Source organism: Cicer arietinum, chromosome 5, assembly GCF_000331145.2.
Source record: "Cicer arietinum cultivar CDC Frontier isolate Library 1 chromosome 5, Cicar.CDCFrontier_v2.0, whole genome shotgun sequence".
NCBI lineage: Eukaryota > Viridiplantae > Streptophyta > Magnoliopsida > Fabales > Fabaceae > Cicer > Cicer arietinum.
In genome coordinates this window covers 59,250,354-59,263,076 of record NC_021164.2, presented here as the reverse complement: position 1 = coordinate 59,263,076, position 12,723 = coordinate 59,250,354, and the positions used below count along the sequence as shown (strand labels likewise).

The following is a 12,723-nucleotide window of genomic DNA, read 5'->3' as shown; positions in this document are numbered from 1 at the left end:
ACAAAGTAAGGAGTTATGATCTCTTTTTCTTTTCTTAGCACTTGAGTTGAGATGAAGGAGAGAAGAACACTAATAAAATGTGATTACTCATTCGTAACAAAACCAATTAATCGGAATGTGAAAACATTAATGTTGAAGCATCTTAATAATTAATTTAATCACATCACGTGGCAGAGTTGACCTTAATATGGAAAACAAAAGCATGTGAACAATTTTGAATTTTCATTGAAGAAAAGAAACCACGTGATATCAAAAAATAGTCTCTCTTGAGAGAGAATCATATTCATGTTCCATCTGGATGCATAGCATCTCTGCTTGAGCTACTGCAAGCTGCATTTGAAGCTCAGAAACTTGGTTTTGAAGATAGGATATGGCACCGACACAACCATAAACTGGGTCCCTCATTCTTGCATGTGCTTCATACACTAAACTGCTTACTGCATCTTCTCTTTGGTCACAAGGTAGTTCCTGCAGCATTTTGCTAACATTGCTGGCACCAAAAACCTTGTGAACAATTGCAAACTTGTGAGGATCATGTGAAGGGAAATAAGGAGCAAAGATACAATCCTTAGTGCAACGCCGTCTAAGTAACTTGCATGAAGCACAAGGTGAATTTGTGTTACCACCCATTTGATTATGGAAAACAGAGGAAATTGCTGAAAGAGAAGAAAACAGGGGAAGTTTGTTTTATGGAATGCTGAGAAGTGGAATTGGGGTTGTAAAATCAGAGACAAATAATCTCCCTATTTATAATATCAAATAGAATATACTCGAATTCTAAAGATATTTATTTTTATTTAAATAATTTAGATTTTTTTAATCTTTAGTTTCACAATCTTTAGCAATTTGAAGGTATGATAAGAGTTGGACAAGTAATATTTGATAAAAAATTATTTTAATTATAATTTAAATTTATAATTTTTTTTAACTGAAGTTCAGTAACCGTTTAAATTCAACTGTTTGATTTTATACTTTTGATTGATTTTTTTAGTTTAGTCACTCATCTTCTAAATTCAAAGTTATAGATCTCAATTTTAGAATTTCAGAAATTTTTGTCAAATGAGCTGACAAGTTTAGAAGAAAAAAATAACTGATGAGTCACACAGTATACGTATGACAATGCATAAATTAAATATTATTATTTTATTTGTCATATCATTAAATTATTGGTTAGAAATATAAAACTTAAATGAAAAATATAAACCACAAATAATCTGATTTCTAGAAAAATTATGAATTCACCCGTTACCTAATGTGTCAAATCATTTTACAACAAGACATATAACATATTAACAAAAGTAAATTGAAATTTAGTGATGGGATATTTTTCATTGTTTTTATTTTTAAAATTGAGGGCCATTCTTTTAGATTTAAAAATGGAGGATCAAAATCATAAACCAACAAAAATATGAAATCAAATTTATATTTAAACTTTTTATGTATTTATATTGTATTCAGCATTTTTTTTAAATACCTTGATATATAGCACAAAAAGAATTAAAGCCAGCAGAGCCTAAGTCCATGACAAAAGTTGGAATGTGGGAAAAAAAATCCAAAATTTGTGAAATTGATGAATCAATATTCCAAATTTATAAATCATAAGTGTTTTAGTTAAAATAAAATAAAAATATCATAAACCATCAAAAATATGAAATCAAATTTATATTTAAACTTTTTATGTATTTATATTGTATTTAGCATCTTTTTTTTTTTAAAAAAAAATACCTTAATATATAGAACAAACAGGATTAAAGCAAAATTTGGAATGTATAAAAAAATTCCTAAACTTGTGAAATTGATGAATTAAATTCCAAATTTCTAAATTATAAGTGTTTTAGTTAAAATTAAAAAGAAATACAAAACAACTTACCTATATTGACATAAGACTCGTTAATGGTTATTGCAAAATTTCAAGAGGATCCAATGGACTCGAGTGTCCAATTCGTTCGTAGACAAATGTTGTATTAATATTGACATAATATATATTTTTTATTATAAAGATTATCTTTTAATTTAATTTTAGTTAATATTTTAATTTTTAATTTTTTTAATCATTTATTTTAATTTTAAGTAACAATTTGATCTTTTATATTTTAAAATGTCAACAATGTTATCTTTTGTTTTTTTACAAAAATTCACCAAATTTTTAAATAAAACTCATAGAATTAATTATCATCTTCAATATAATGTAAATTTCATTAAATGCATAATTTAAATATTAAAATAAATTCATATTTTAATCTCCAATAATATCAAACTCATCAAATAAAGAAAGAAAATATGAGTTTATTTAAATATTTAAACTATGAATTTGATGAAATTTGTATTATATTAAATATAATAATTAATTTTATGAGTTTTGTTTAAAAATTTTGATAAATTTTTGTAAAAAAATTTTAAAAAATTGTTAACATTTTAAAGCACAAAAGAACAAATTGTCACTTTAAATAAAAAAAATTAAAATATTAACTGAAATTAAATTAAAGGATAAAAAATACTATTTAATAAATTTTTTGCTGATTTTTTTGTGATCTGTCTTTTTTTAAGTTACTGATTTTTATTTATTTATTTAAGTTGCTATAATCGATCCTTTTCTTGGTTTCGATGGTTTTCTTTAACACGCTGTACAATTTCTTTTCTGGAGAATGCACCTAGTTGTTTCTATTTTTCTAGTCACTTTAACTTTTGATCTATTTTTATTTTATGTAAAATATTTTAAGAGTGATTTATGGAAAGAATAAGAAATCTGTTAGAAAAATGGATAGAATAAGAATTGAAATTCAATAGATATCTACTAACCGTAAATCAATTTTTACATTATTATTCAATAAAATATATATTATCATTTTTCTAATGTCTTTATTTTCATTTCAAAATAACTATAAGTCTGTACAAAATATAAGGTGATACGACAATATCAACATAAAATATTTTTAACGTGTCTTTTAAATCCATAAGAAAGATAGGTATTTTTTTCTTCTATTTTGCTGATTAAAAATCAATCCAAAGGTGAGATCGAGTTTTTATTTTTTTTAGTTTGCGTTTAAAATTAACCAAATATGGCATTTTTTCATTTTTAACTTTTCTTCTTCTAATTTTTTTTTAAAGTGATTATATTTTGGAACAAAAGTTTTTTCACATAGGAAACTTATATCTAGTGATAAAATGCTCTATGCTCATAAGTTTTATTACTATTTTAAAAAGTTACATTTATCCTTTTGATTTTCCATGTTTTTCATGGGAAACAATTCATTCTGAGACACCATCACACACTAAATATAAATATATATTTCATTCTAAAATTAAACTTTAATTTGTTACATGATGAAAGTCTAATCGATAGATATTGTAATGTTTTAATTGTAATAAAGGAGTAATTAGTGGAAAAAATAAAATATATGAATGTCAAATTGGTTTCTAAAATAATAATTGTAAGAATTTAATTATAATGTATTTACAGTATAAATCTTTTACATCATTAACACTTTATAATTATTTATAATTGTGATTGTTGATATAGTTTGAATAAAAATTAAAAATTTATAATTTTTAATAGACAAAGGTGTCTTCTAATTTGTAATATGTTAGCGATTTTAGTATATTTGTCAGTTTTAGGTTGAAAGACGTGAACTGGATGTTAAAATGCATATGTGGTATGTCTATGTGCACACCACGTCGTTGCCATTCACATGGACAGTTTTTCCAAAAACATGTATCGGTGCTATTTAGGTTAAGCTGGATTACCTGATTTAAAAGTTTGATTTACTTTTTAAAAATGATCTCATTTAATTGTAATTTTAATTCTTTTATTTTTGTTGATTTATAAAATTAGTTCTTTTAATTTAAAAATCAATAATTCTAGTTCATAATTTTGATTTTTTAATTAAAAAATAATAGTGTAAGATATTTTAAATAATATGATATATCATACGATAATGTAAAATAATTAAAATCATAAAATTAAAATAAAATACAGTAAAAATTTAGCTTTCAACTTCGAAATATTTTTTTTTTTTAATTTAATTAATAACATATGAATAATAAATACATCTAGACAATTCTATATCATAAAATTATATGTCACGTCATTAAAAATATATCAATTATGTATTTTTTAATTAAAAAAATATAATAAATGAAATAAAACTGTTGACTTTTAAAATAGAGGGACTATTTTCGCGAATGAGTAATAATAGAGGGACTAAAATTACAATTAAACCAAACTATTTTTAAATTTTCAAAATTTTAAAAAAAAATTCTGTTTGGAAAACTTGTTTCTGAAAAGTGTTTTTAAAACTATTTTGAATTTTATTGTTTTTAAATCTAAAAATTTAGAATAGCTTATAGATATTTTGCTTTTTTAATTGTGATTTTGATTTTGATTTTGATTTTGAAAAACAAAATCCAGGAGAAACACTTATTTTCATTAACGACAGTGTTGTGATTATTTAATGTGATTACTTCTTTTTTGTTCATTGGGCCGTACACTTAAGGAGACCACTCATCTACATTTTCTTTTTGTCTTAGGTGCCAATGTGTTGAAAGAAAATGAAGAATTTGTGAAGAAAAATAAATTGAGAATGCGAGGGAGTAATGTTTGTTCTTTTGTTTATTTATTTTCTATAAACACTAGTAATAGGTTTTTCTAATTATGTTTGTATTCTTTTTAATTTATAAATATTTGAAAATAATAATTTATAAATCAAATTATATTTAAATTAATAAAATTAATTGTTAATTTATTCAAGCATATTTCATATAATTATTAAGGTTTAATTATACTTTTGATTAGTTCAATTAATTTAAAATTTTAAATAAGTATCATTTATTTGTCAAAAAATAATTCATTTATTATTTTGGTGTTGATGATTAATCATTCATACTTAAAAATATTTAGACTATTGAACTAATTTTTATCATTAATTCACTTTTATTACAAATATGTACGAATAATCATTGAATAAAATATTATAAAATAATTTATAAAATTTAATTCAACTAACAAATAACAACGATATAATCATAATCTTACATAAACACTAAAAATTATCGTATTAATTTTAATGGATTGTATGTAAAATGGTGTTAAATATATTTTGCAGTCTATGTGTAATTTGTGGTTTTTATTTTTCACATTTAAATATTATCTACTAACTACTTCCTCACATCGATTTAAACTCGCGCCTTTGTATTATGAGTAAATTCTTTAACAATTAAACCAAAATTTATTGATAAAGTTTTATATTTATTAGAGAACATAGGGTGTGGATTATCAGTGTAAATTTATTTTACATCCACAATCAATTAAAATTAAGTATTTAATAATTATTTTTAAATATTTTAAATATTAGTTTTATAAGATGCAATTGCAACGTAAAAAAAATTGCCTCCATTATGCTCTATTTATTACACTATATATTTTATAAATTAAGAAAATATTTGATACTGTTATTATTATTATTAAAAATGAAACTACCAAATAGATTTTTCAATTCCCTTCTTAAAGTGGTTTTCAAAAATTGGATTATCAAATAAACTTTTCTTTTATATTTTTTAGTCTTTAAAACATTTTTCAAAATTAAAATGCCAAACACATTTTTTTTCTTCTTATTCTCTTCCCAAAAACAGATTTTTAAAACAAGTTGCAAAATAAATTTCAAAAACTAAAATTTATCTATTTTTAAATTTTACAATTGTTTCTAAGCAAAAAATATTCTTATTCCGATTAAAACCCCATTTTAACACTAAAAAATTGAATACACAAATTTTATTTTCTTAAAAATAGTTTGAAAACCATAATTTTCAACACATAATATAAAATTTCTCTGTTTAAATATTTAAAAAGCACTTAGTATTTAGTAATTTATAAAAGATGTTTGGAAGACAAAGTTGCGGGACTCTATATTTAGATAAGAACCATCGAAATGAAAACGTGTTGGAAGGTAAGATTTTCGGAATATATGAAACTTACACACATAAAACTTATGGATAAACTTTAATGTGATAGTCTAAAGTAAGAATATGGTTAAAACTTAAAAGGCATTAACACCCTGAAGTTTAAAAAATTGCACTTACCATCCTATATTTTTAAATTTTTAAATTTTCAGGAATTGGGTTTTCTACTCGACCGGCCCATAAAAGAGTATGATTATCGACATTAACTAAATGACGTCATCATTAAGTTAACTTCCCTTTTTCTTTTTTCTTTTTGCTGTCGGTTTTCCACTTTTTATAAAATAAAATGAGAGTATAATCTAGCATTCGGTTCCGCAGATACACAAATTTCAATCGTGTTAGAGAGAATGACGAAAACAATGAGTCTTGTTCTTGTAATATTATTATTCCTTTCAGTTTTTCACTTCTCACACGCTGAAGAACCTTTTGATGTTCGCAAACACCTCTCCACTGTCTCCAGGTATCATAATAATCCACCCAAATCCTTCCTTTTCTTTTTATTCTGCATCTTTATCTTTGATTCAACAAATTAATGTTTCTTTTCGGATATTACTTTTAACATTTTGATGCTAATTTTGCATGTATGTGTGCGCGTGAGTTGTTGTGCAATTCGCTTAGCTTGTTATAATATAATATGATGTTATCAATTTTTTTTTAACCTTGCTGTGATTGATTAAATTGGTTTTTGTTAATTTTTTGCGTAGGTACGGTGTTGTCAAAGACATTACTGATAACAACTTTATTCCTTCTAAAATTCCTGAAGAATGTACTCCAATACATTTAAATCTTGTGGTAATTTTCTCAAATGTTTAATTATAATGATTTCATTAAATTATGAAAGATATTCTACTTTCGCAACAATTCTTATATTTTATGTTGTTATGACTGTGTTGAAATGAAGGGTTAATCTTTTCTAGATTGTCCAACTTGTTATTGTTGATAGTTTTAAACTGTTGATGAAGCGGAAAAGTATGATAATTGATAATGCTATTACATTCCCAGGCAAGGCATGGAACTCGTTCTCCAACAAAGAAAAGGATTAGAGAGTTGGATAATTTGTCGGCTCATCTGGAAGTTCTTATAAGGGATGTGAAAGAGCAAAAATTGTCTTTGGAGAGAGTTCCTTCTTGGCTAAATGGATGGAAATCTCCTTGGCGTGGAAGGCTTAAGGGTGGTGAGTTAATTAGAAGAGGAGAGGAAGAATTATATGATCTTGGAATAAGGATTAGAGAAAGGTTTCCAAATTTGTTTGATGAGGATTACCATCCTGACATATATCCAATAAAGGCAACTCAGGTAAATCTATCTTCATTTTTTTTCTAGGTGCATTAGGTATTTTGAAATTTCGGGTTACTTTGATGTTACTTAGCTGTTTGTCACTAATAGTTTCGGAAGAGTTAGGAAACATACACTCGTTGTTTTGAATTAATAAATAAATGCCAAGACATCATGATTAGTTGCAGTGTCACTGCAACATCAAGAGATGAATTTTCCTTTTGATATTTCAAAAACTTATACATCTCTCTTACGTGGCAAATAGGTTCCCCGAGCATCAGCTAGTGCTGTGGCATTTGGAATGGGTCTTTTCAGTGGCAATGGAACTCTTGGACCTGGGAATCACAGGGCTTTTGCTGTTACAAGTGAAAATCGTGCTAGTGACACCTTGCTGAGATTTTATGAATGTTGTCATAACTACAAGGTGACGCTGTAGCCATTATTGATTTCTCAGAAGGATTTTTAATGCAAAAGTTTCATGTGTATCTGACACAGTTACATTTATCATAGATTAGCCAATTTCATATATTTTAATGACTATTTGCAAATATGCTTTGTTTACATTATTATATTATATAATCACCCAAGCTGCATCTACCTCCTTTTCTGCTTGCCGAATATTGAAGATAATTTTTTAATGGCCAATCAGGAAGATCATGTTTATGTGTTCCTTTAAGTGATAAATTTGCTAGAAGGAGCATTATGCTTATAATTCTGTCTCGCCATACCCCGTTGCTATGGAGATTAACATATTTAATTGAAATTACCATATTTTTCTAATGTAAAGTCCCTCATAGGTTGAATGTGAGAGTTGTTTTGTGTTTAAAGAGAACGCACTTAACTACTTATTGATACATATTTTAGCTCTATTTATGTAAATTGGACATTTTGTGTTCTTCAGTATTCTTAAAGGTATTGTCTGTAATTTATTTCCTGACCTTTTTTATGGGTCTATAATTTCTTTGATTACGAGAGCAGGATTTCAGGAAAAGGCAGGAACCTGCAGTTGATAAACTTAAGGAACCTATCTTGGATGAGATTACATCTGCATTAGTTGGGCGTTACGGGCTGAATTTTACAAGGCAGGTTACATCATCTCTCTGGTTCTTATGTAAACAGGTGATGACAATTCTTTATTCCCAGCTCCTTTTGATTTTTGCTGCATTCTTCTTTTAAATTCACATATAATTATTTACTAGCGTCGTGAAGATTGATTATTTTTCTTTTCTATCTTACCAATTGTCCAATTTGTGGTTATTTTTTCACAGGAAGCATCCTTGTTGGATATAACTGATCAAGCGTGTAGTCTTTTCAGCCCATCTGAGGTACTTTTGTAGTCATGATGTTGTGATCTGATATGTGGTCTAATGGCTGACTCTTTCCTCTTTACTTGTCTGTAAATATTTTTAAATAGAGTAAAATTTAAAAGATGTCTGGAAATCATTTAATTTTGACCTTATTGTATTAAAGAACCATGTTTTGACTCCTTGCTATGATGTTGAGCTTGCAATAAAATCAAAATTCCATAATGGTAATATTACTGTTAACTGGACTGCAAAGAAACTGAAGTAGTAAAAGGGATATGACGTTTTTCATGCTGAATGCCAAGAAATTTAGTATTATTGACTGTATTAAAAAAAACAAGTTTAGTTCACACACATAATCGGGATCCTTGTTGAGCTTATGACTGAGTTTTTTGGCAAAGTGTTGTTAAATGGCGACACCATGGCGTAATGGCATGGCGGATTTTTTGAAACCGCCATCGGCAATTTGTGAAGGAATGCCCACCATGGCTTGTTTATATGGCGGACTTTTGGCCTTCCACCATATTCCACCATTCGCCATCAACAACATAGGCAATACAATTGCATGCTACGAGCTTATAAAATGCTAAATTTTGTGTACATAGATTGCATTGCTGGAGTGGACAGATGACTTGGAGGTGTATATTCTGAAGGGTTATGGTAAATCACTAAATTATAGAATGGGGATGCCATTACTTGAAGATGTTGTTCAATCCATGGAGCAAGCTATTAAGGCTAAAGAAGGTAGTTTAGCATTTTTAATATTGAGGTTCTTGCATGTCATATCCTTTAATTTAATGGACCTTTTAATATTTATATATGGATTAGTTTTTTAAGAAAAATCATATATTAGTTGTCTTGTTCAAAATAACGCCTGACAACTAGTGACATTTATCTGCCTTTTCTAGTTTGATCAAACTGTTATATAAGGATTGTTTGTTAGTGCTATAAAAATGCATGTTAGGTTTCTAGATCAACTTTAAGACGTTTCCTACTTAATAAGAAAATGGACCATATTGATTTTAATCTTCTCGACATTTTCCGAAACAGACCTTATTGATTTTAATCTTCTTAACATTTTCTGAAGCGGTGCTTTGATATGCTAGCTGCCGAGAGAACTATTTTATTTATAGGTCATCTTTTAGTTTTTGGAAAAGCTGATTTTTATTAATAAAATAGGTTACAGACAATAGCACAACCAATACAGTCCAGTGTCACTGGTACATAGCATAGTTCCCCCTGGCTCAACTCCTATCCACTTTTAGAACCATTGCAACAATAGTTTCTAATGGATTTGCATTCGTTTCACAATGTCCCAGCCTCCTGAACCATTATGCCCCCTTTACTCTCTGTGTCAGTCTCCCAACCTCCTGAACCATAATGCTCCCTTTTCTCTCGCTGTGTCGTAGCCTGCCATATATGTACTTCTACTTCATTTCCGTTTTGCTTAAATCAGCATATACCAACTCCCTTTTCTTGTTGCTGCTCCAGTTAGTGACAAGTTCTGTCTCACAACTCTGCCAGCGTTACCTCAGCTTTGCATACCAGCAGTAGCACCCACGACAGCATCACGCTCATTCTTGTATCTTCATATTTCCTTTTCATGTTACTGCTCTTCTTCCTATCTAATATACTGTGACCAACACTTGCGGCAGAACCATGCGATTGCATGACAGGCTCCGTGACAGAGCCGGAGCCATTCCTTACTGCAACCAGAAGCACACTGTCTTCTGAATTCAAATCAGTTCATCTCTTAGCCGTAGTCATATTAAACTTTCCTGGCCACATCCAATATATTAATCTATTACAACCCAACAACCACACTCCTCGCTGCCTTGAAACTAAATTCGAAACAACCCTAAAAGCTTCAAACACCATTGGGAGATCGAGTAGTTAAATTCTTTAGACTTCACTGTTAGCCAATTCCACGATAATACTTTCACAGTTTCACCTCCTCCACTATCTTTTGCAATTGAAATGCCTGCAAACACAATGGCATTTCTTTCCTTTCTATATCAACCAAATACAAGCAAACCAAATAATGATTACCCTTTGTTCGAATACTCTTCCTCCACCCAATAAGCCAGCATTAGTACTTGCAAGTTGAACTCCGCGCCATCCAAAAGTTTGTCGTCTCCTCCTTCCCTCAGCCACCCACACCGTTAACTGCCTTTTTGGCCTATAATACCTCTTCTAAATACCATGAGAACCTTATATGTCAACTTTAGAAAGACATGGTTAAAGCTATAATTTCTTCAACTATGCATTTTGTAATATCAGCCATTTAATTAAATAACAGTGTTCAAATTCTCTGAACTTTTTTAGCGCCTGTAGTCTGTGTGGCAATCGTATTGATTCTTAAAATTTTAATTAGTGTATAATTTGCTTCTCATTGTTTCAATTTATCTGGCTTAAATACATACATGCTTACAACCTTTGTCAATGTTTATGGGTTGGAATCCTAGTTAATGCAAAATTAGCAAATAGAATTATTATGACTTCACAAATGATTGTATCTCCTTTTGGAGGCTATCTCTTGAATATGTGGTAATGTTAACATTTGGTTCATTTTTCATTTTCTTGATTGCTTCTGTAGAAAAGCATGCTCCTGGCAGCTATGAAAAAGCAAGACTTCGGTTTGCACATGCTGAAACTATAGTCCCATTCTCATGTCTGCTTGGTTTATTTCTTGAAGGGTCTGGTGAGGCTTTATAGTCTTTCCTTGAATAAATTTGATCAACTTTATTTTGGTTTTATTGTAATGAGTAGTAGTAGAGTGATAGAATGTATTTACGAGTGTTCTCTTTTAACAGAGTTTGACAATATTCAGAAGGAGAAACCTTTGCAGCTCCCTCCAAAGCCTCCACAGAAAAGAAAATGGCGGGGTAGCACTGTGGCTCCTTTTGGTGGTAACAACATGCTGGTCCTGTATAGTTGTCCTACGCCAGACAAAGCTAGAAGCAAGCACTTTGTGCAAGTGCTGCACAATGAACACTCCATTCCAATGCCGGTAAGTTTTGTTGTTTATGTTGTCTTAATTTTTTCCCCAATGGTTTTAATCTGAATAGATGAATGTGGTTCTGAGGTTGTAGAATTTCATTGCTGATTGTTTAAAACCATATTATGCTGATGTCCATCTATAATATGGTTTTGTTTTGCTATTGGCTACAGGGTTGTCATGGTTCTGATTTCTGTCCATTTGAAGTATTCAAGGTGTCAATATAATCCCACTCCATTGCACAAAATGATCAATGTGCAAGATTAATTTGGTAAGGATGTTTTTGTTCTACTACTATTCTTATTTCTGCGATTTTTCTCCACAGGAAAAAATAGTTGCACCTCATCGGAAGCATGACTACGATACAGTCTGTAATGCAAAGCTAGAGCAGAAGCCCTCGGGCAGCAAGATATTCCAAATATTTCAGTGGCTTTTTCCACTAGGGAAAGGTGACAAGTTCCCCAAAGATGAATTTTAGTTTGTTTTTTGGGAAAGAAGCCCGAGTTCAATTCTCACATTCTTTTTCCTTGGCGGTACACTTCTTAACAATTTTCAGGCATAAGCACCGGTTCCTTCTAGCAGGGAACCAATTTTACATCGTTGTGGCTGCCAGTACAAGAATGCCTTGAGTATCTTAAGCTTGGTGTATGAGCCGTCCTTGTCTGTTGTCTATAACTTATAACACCAGAGAGTTTTGGAGATGGAAAGTAGGGTTCTAAATAGCAGTTTCCTTTTTTTCCTTAACAATGTTAATCCTAGTACTCAACTAATTCCATAGATGTTTCATGTTTCACACATTTGCCATTTCATTTGTACTCTGAACTCCAGATCTTTTTTCTTTTTAAATAGTAGATACTGAACCAGTGATCTTTGGATAAATGATGACGAAGAATGATAATATGATTTAATGAGAAAAATCACTGCCATATTGAGAAGAATCAAACATTCATTACTGAATCACTAATATAAGTAAAGCAAGGGTAGTTAAGGATTGAACACTATTGGGTTTGTGAGCAAACTAACTGAGAAGAAATTTGAATGCCATGTTTGGATGTAAAAACAACACTGATCAAATGAATGTCATCTTGTATTAACTCTATTAATCAACTGTTTTCAATTTTCGTGGGTGTGAATTAGCTGGTTGATTTTAGTTTTTTTGTAAGATGCATTTGTCATGATGTGTCATTTATA

At 29.2% G+C, this 12,723-nt stretch overlaps 2 protein-coding genes across 3 annotated transcripts; one reads left to right on the top strand and one right to left on the bottom strand.

Annotated features, from left to right (window-relative positions):
- Window positions 1-249: 249 nt before the first annotated feature.
- LOC101498950 (LOB domain-containing protein 12-like) lies at window positions 250-630 on the bottom strand. Its single transcript, XM_004500516.4, has one exon. It carries the CDS (start codon window positions 628-630, stop codon window positions 250-252), a length of 381 nt encoding a protein of 126 aa, XP_004500573.1.
- A 5,579-nt stretch (window positions 631-6,209) lies between these two features.
- LOC101507608 (phytase) lies at window positions 6,210-12,449 on the top strand. Of its 2 annotated transcripts, XM_004500458.4 has the most exons (12): window positions 6,210-6,415; window positions 6,660-6,747; window positions 6,958-7,251; window positions 7,496-7,654; window positions 8,209-8,349; window positions 8,499-8,555; window positions 9,140-9,278; window positions 11,131-11,235; window positions 11,348-11,544; window positions 11,706-11,747; window positions 11,858-11,981; window positions 12,089-12,449. In XM_004500458.4, the coding sequence occupies exons 1-12, from the start codon at window positions 6,303-6,305 to the stop codon at window positions 12,109-12,111; spliced, it is 1,482 nt and encodes a 493-aa protein (XP_004500515.1). In that variant the 5' UTR covers window positions 6,210-6,302; the 3' UTR covers window positions 12,112-12,449. The 2 variants fall into 2 exon arrangements, with proteins under 2 accessions (XP_004500515.1, XP_004500514.1); XM_004500457.4 differs by having other exon boundaries at window positions 11,858-12,449.
- Window positions 12,450-12,723: the final 274 nt, after the last annotated feature.

What these genes read in the sequence shown, in the direction of transcription:
- LOC101498950 (XM_004500516.4), bottom strand. Translation starts at nt 630, where the DNA reads ATGGGTGGTAACACAAATTCACCTTGTGCTTCATGCAAGTTACTTAGA.
- LOC101507608 (XM_004500457.4), top strand. Translation starts at nt 6,303, where the DNA reads ATGACGAAAACAATGAGTCTTGTTCTTGTAATATTATTATTCCTTTCA. An exon ending in TTTATTTCTTGAAGGGTCTG is followed by an intron (nt 11,236 to 11,347) that starts GTGAGGCTTTAT and finishes CTCTTTTAACAG; the next exon opens with AGTTTGACAATATTCAGAAG. An exon ending in AACACTCCATTCCAATGCCG is followed by an intron (nt 11,545 to 11,705) that starts GTAAGTTTTGTT and finishes TATTGGCTACAG; the next exon opens with GGTTGTCATGGTTCTGATTT.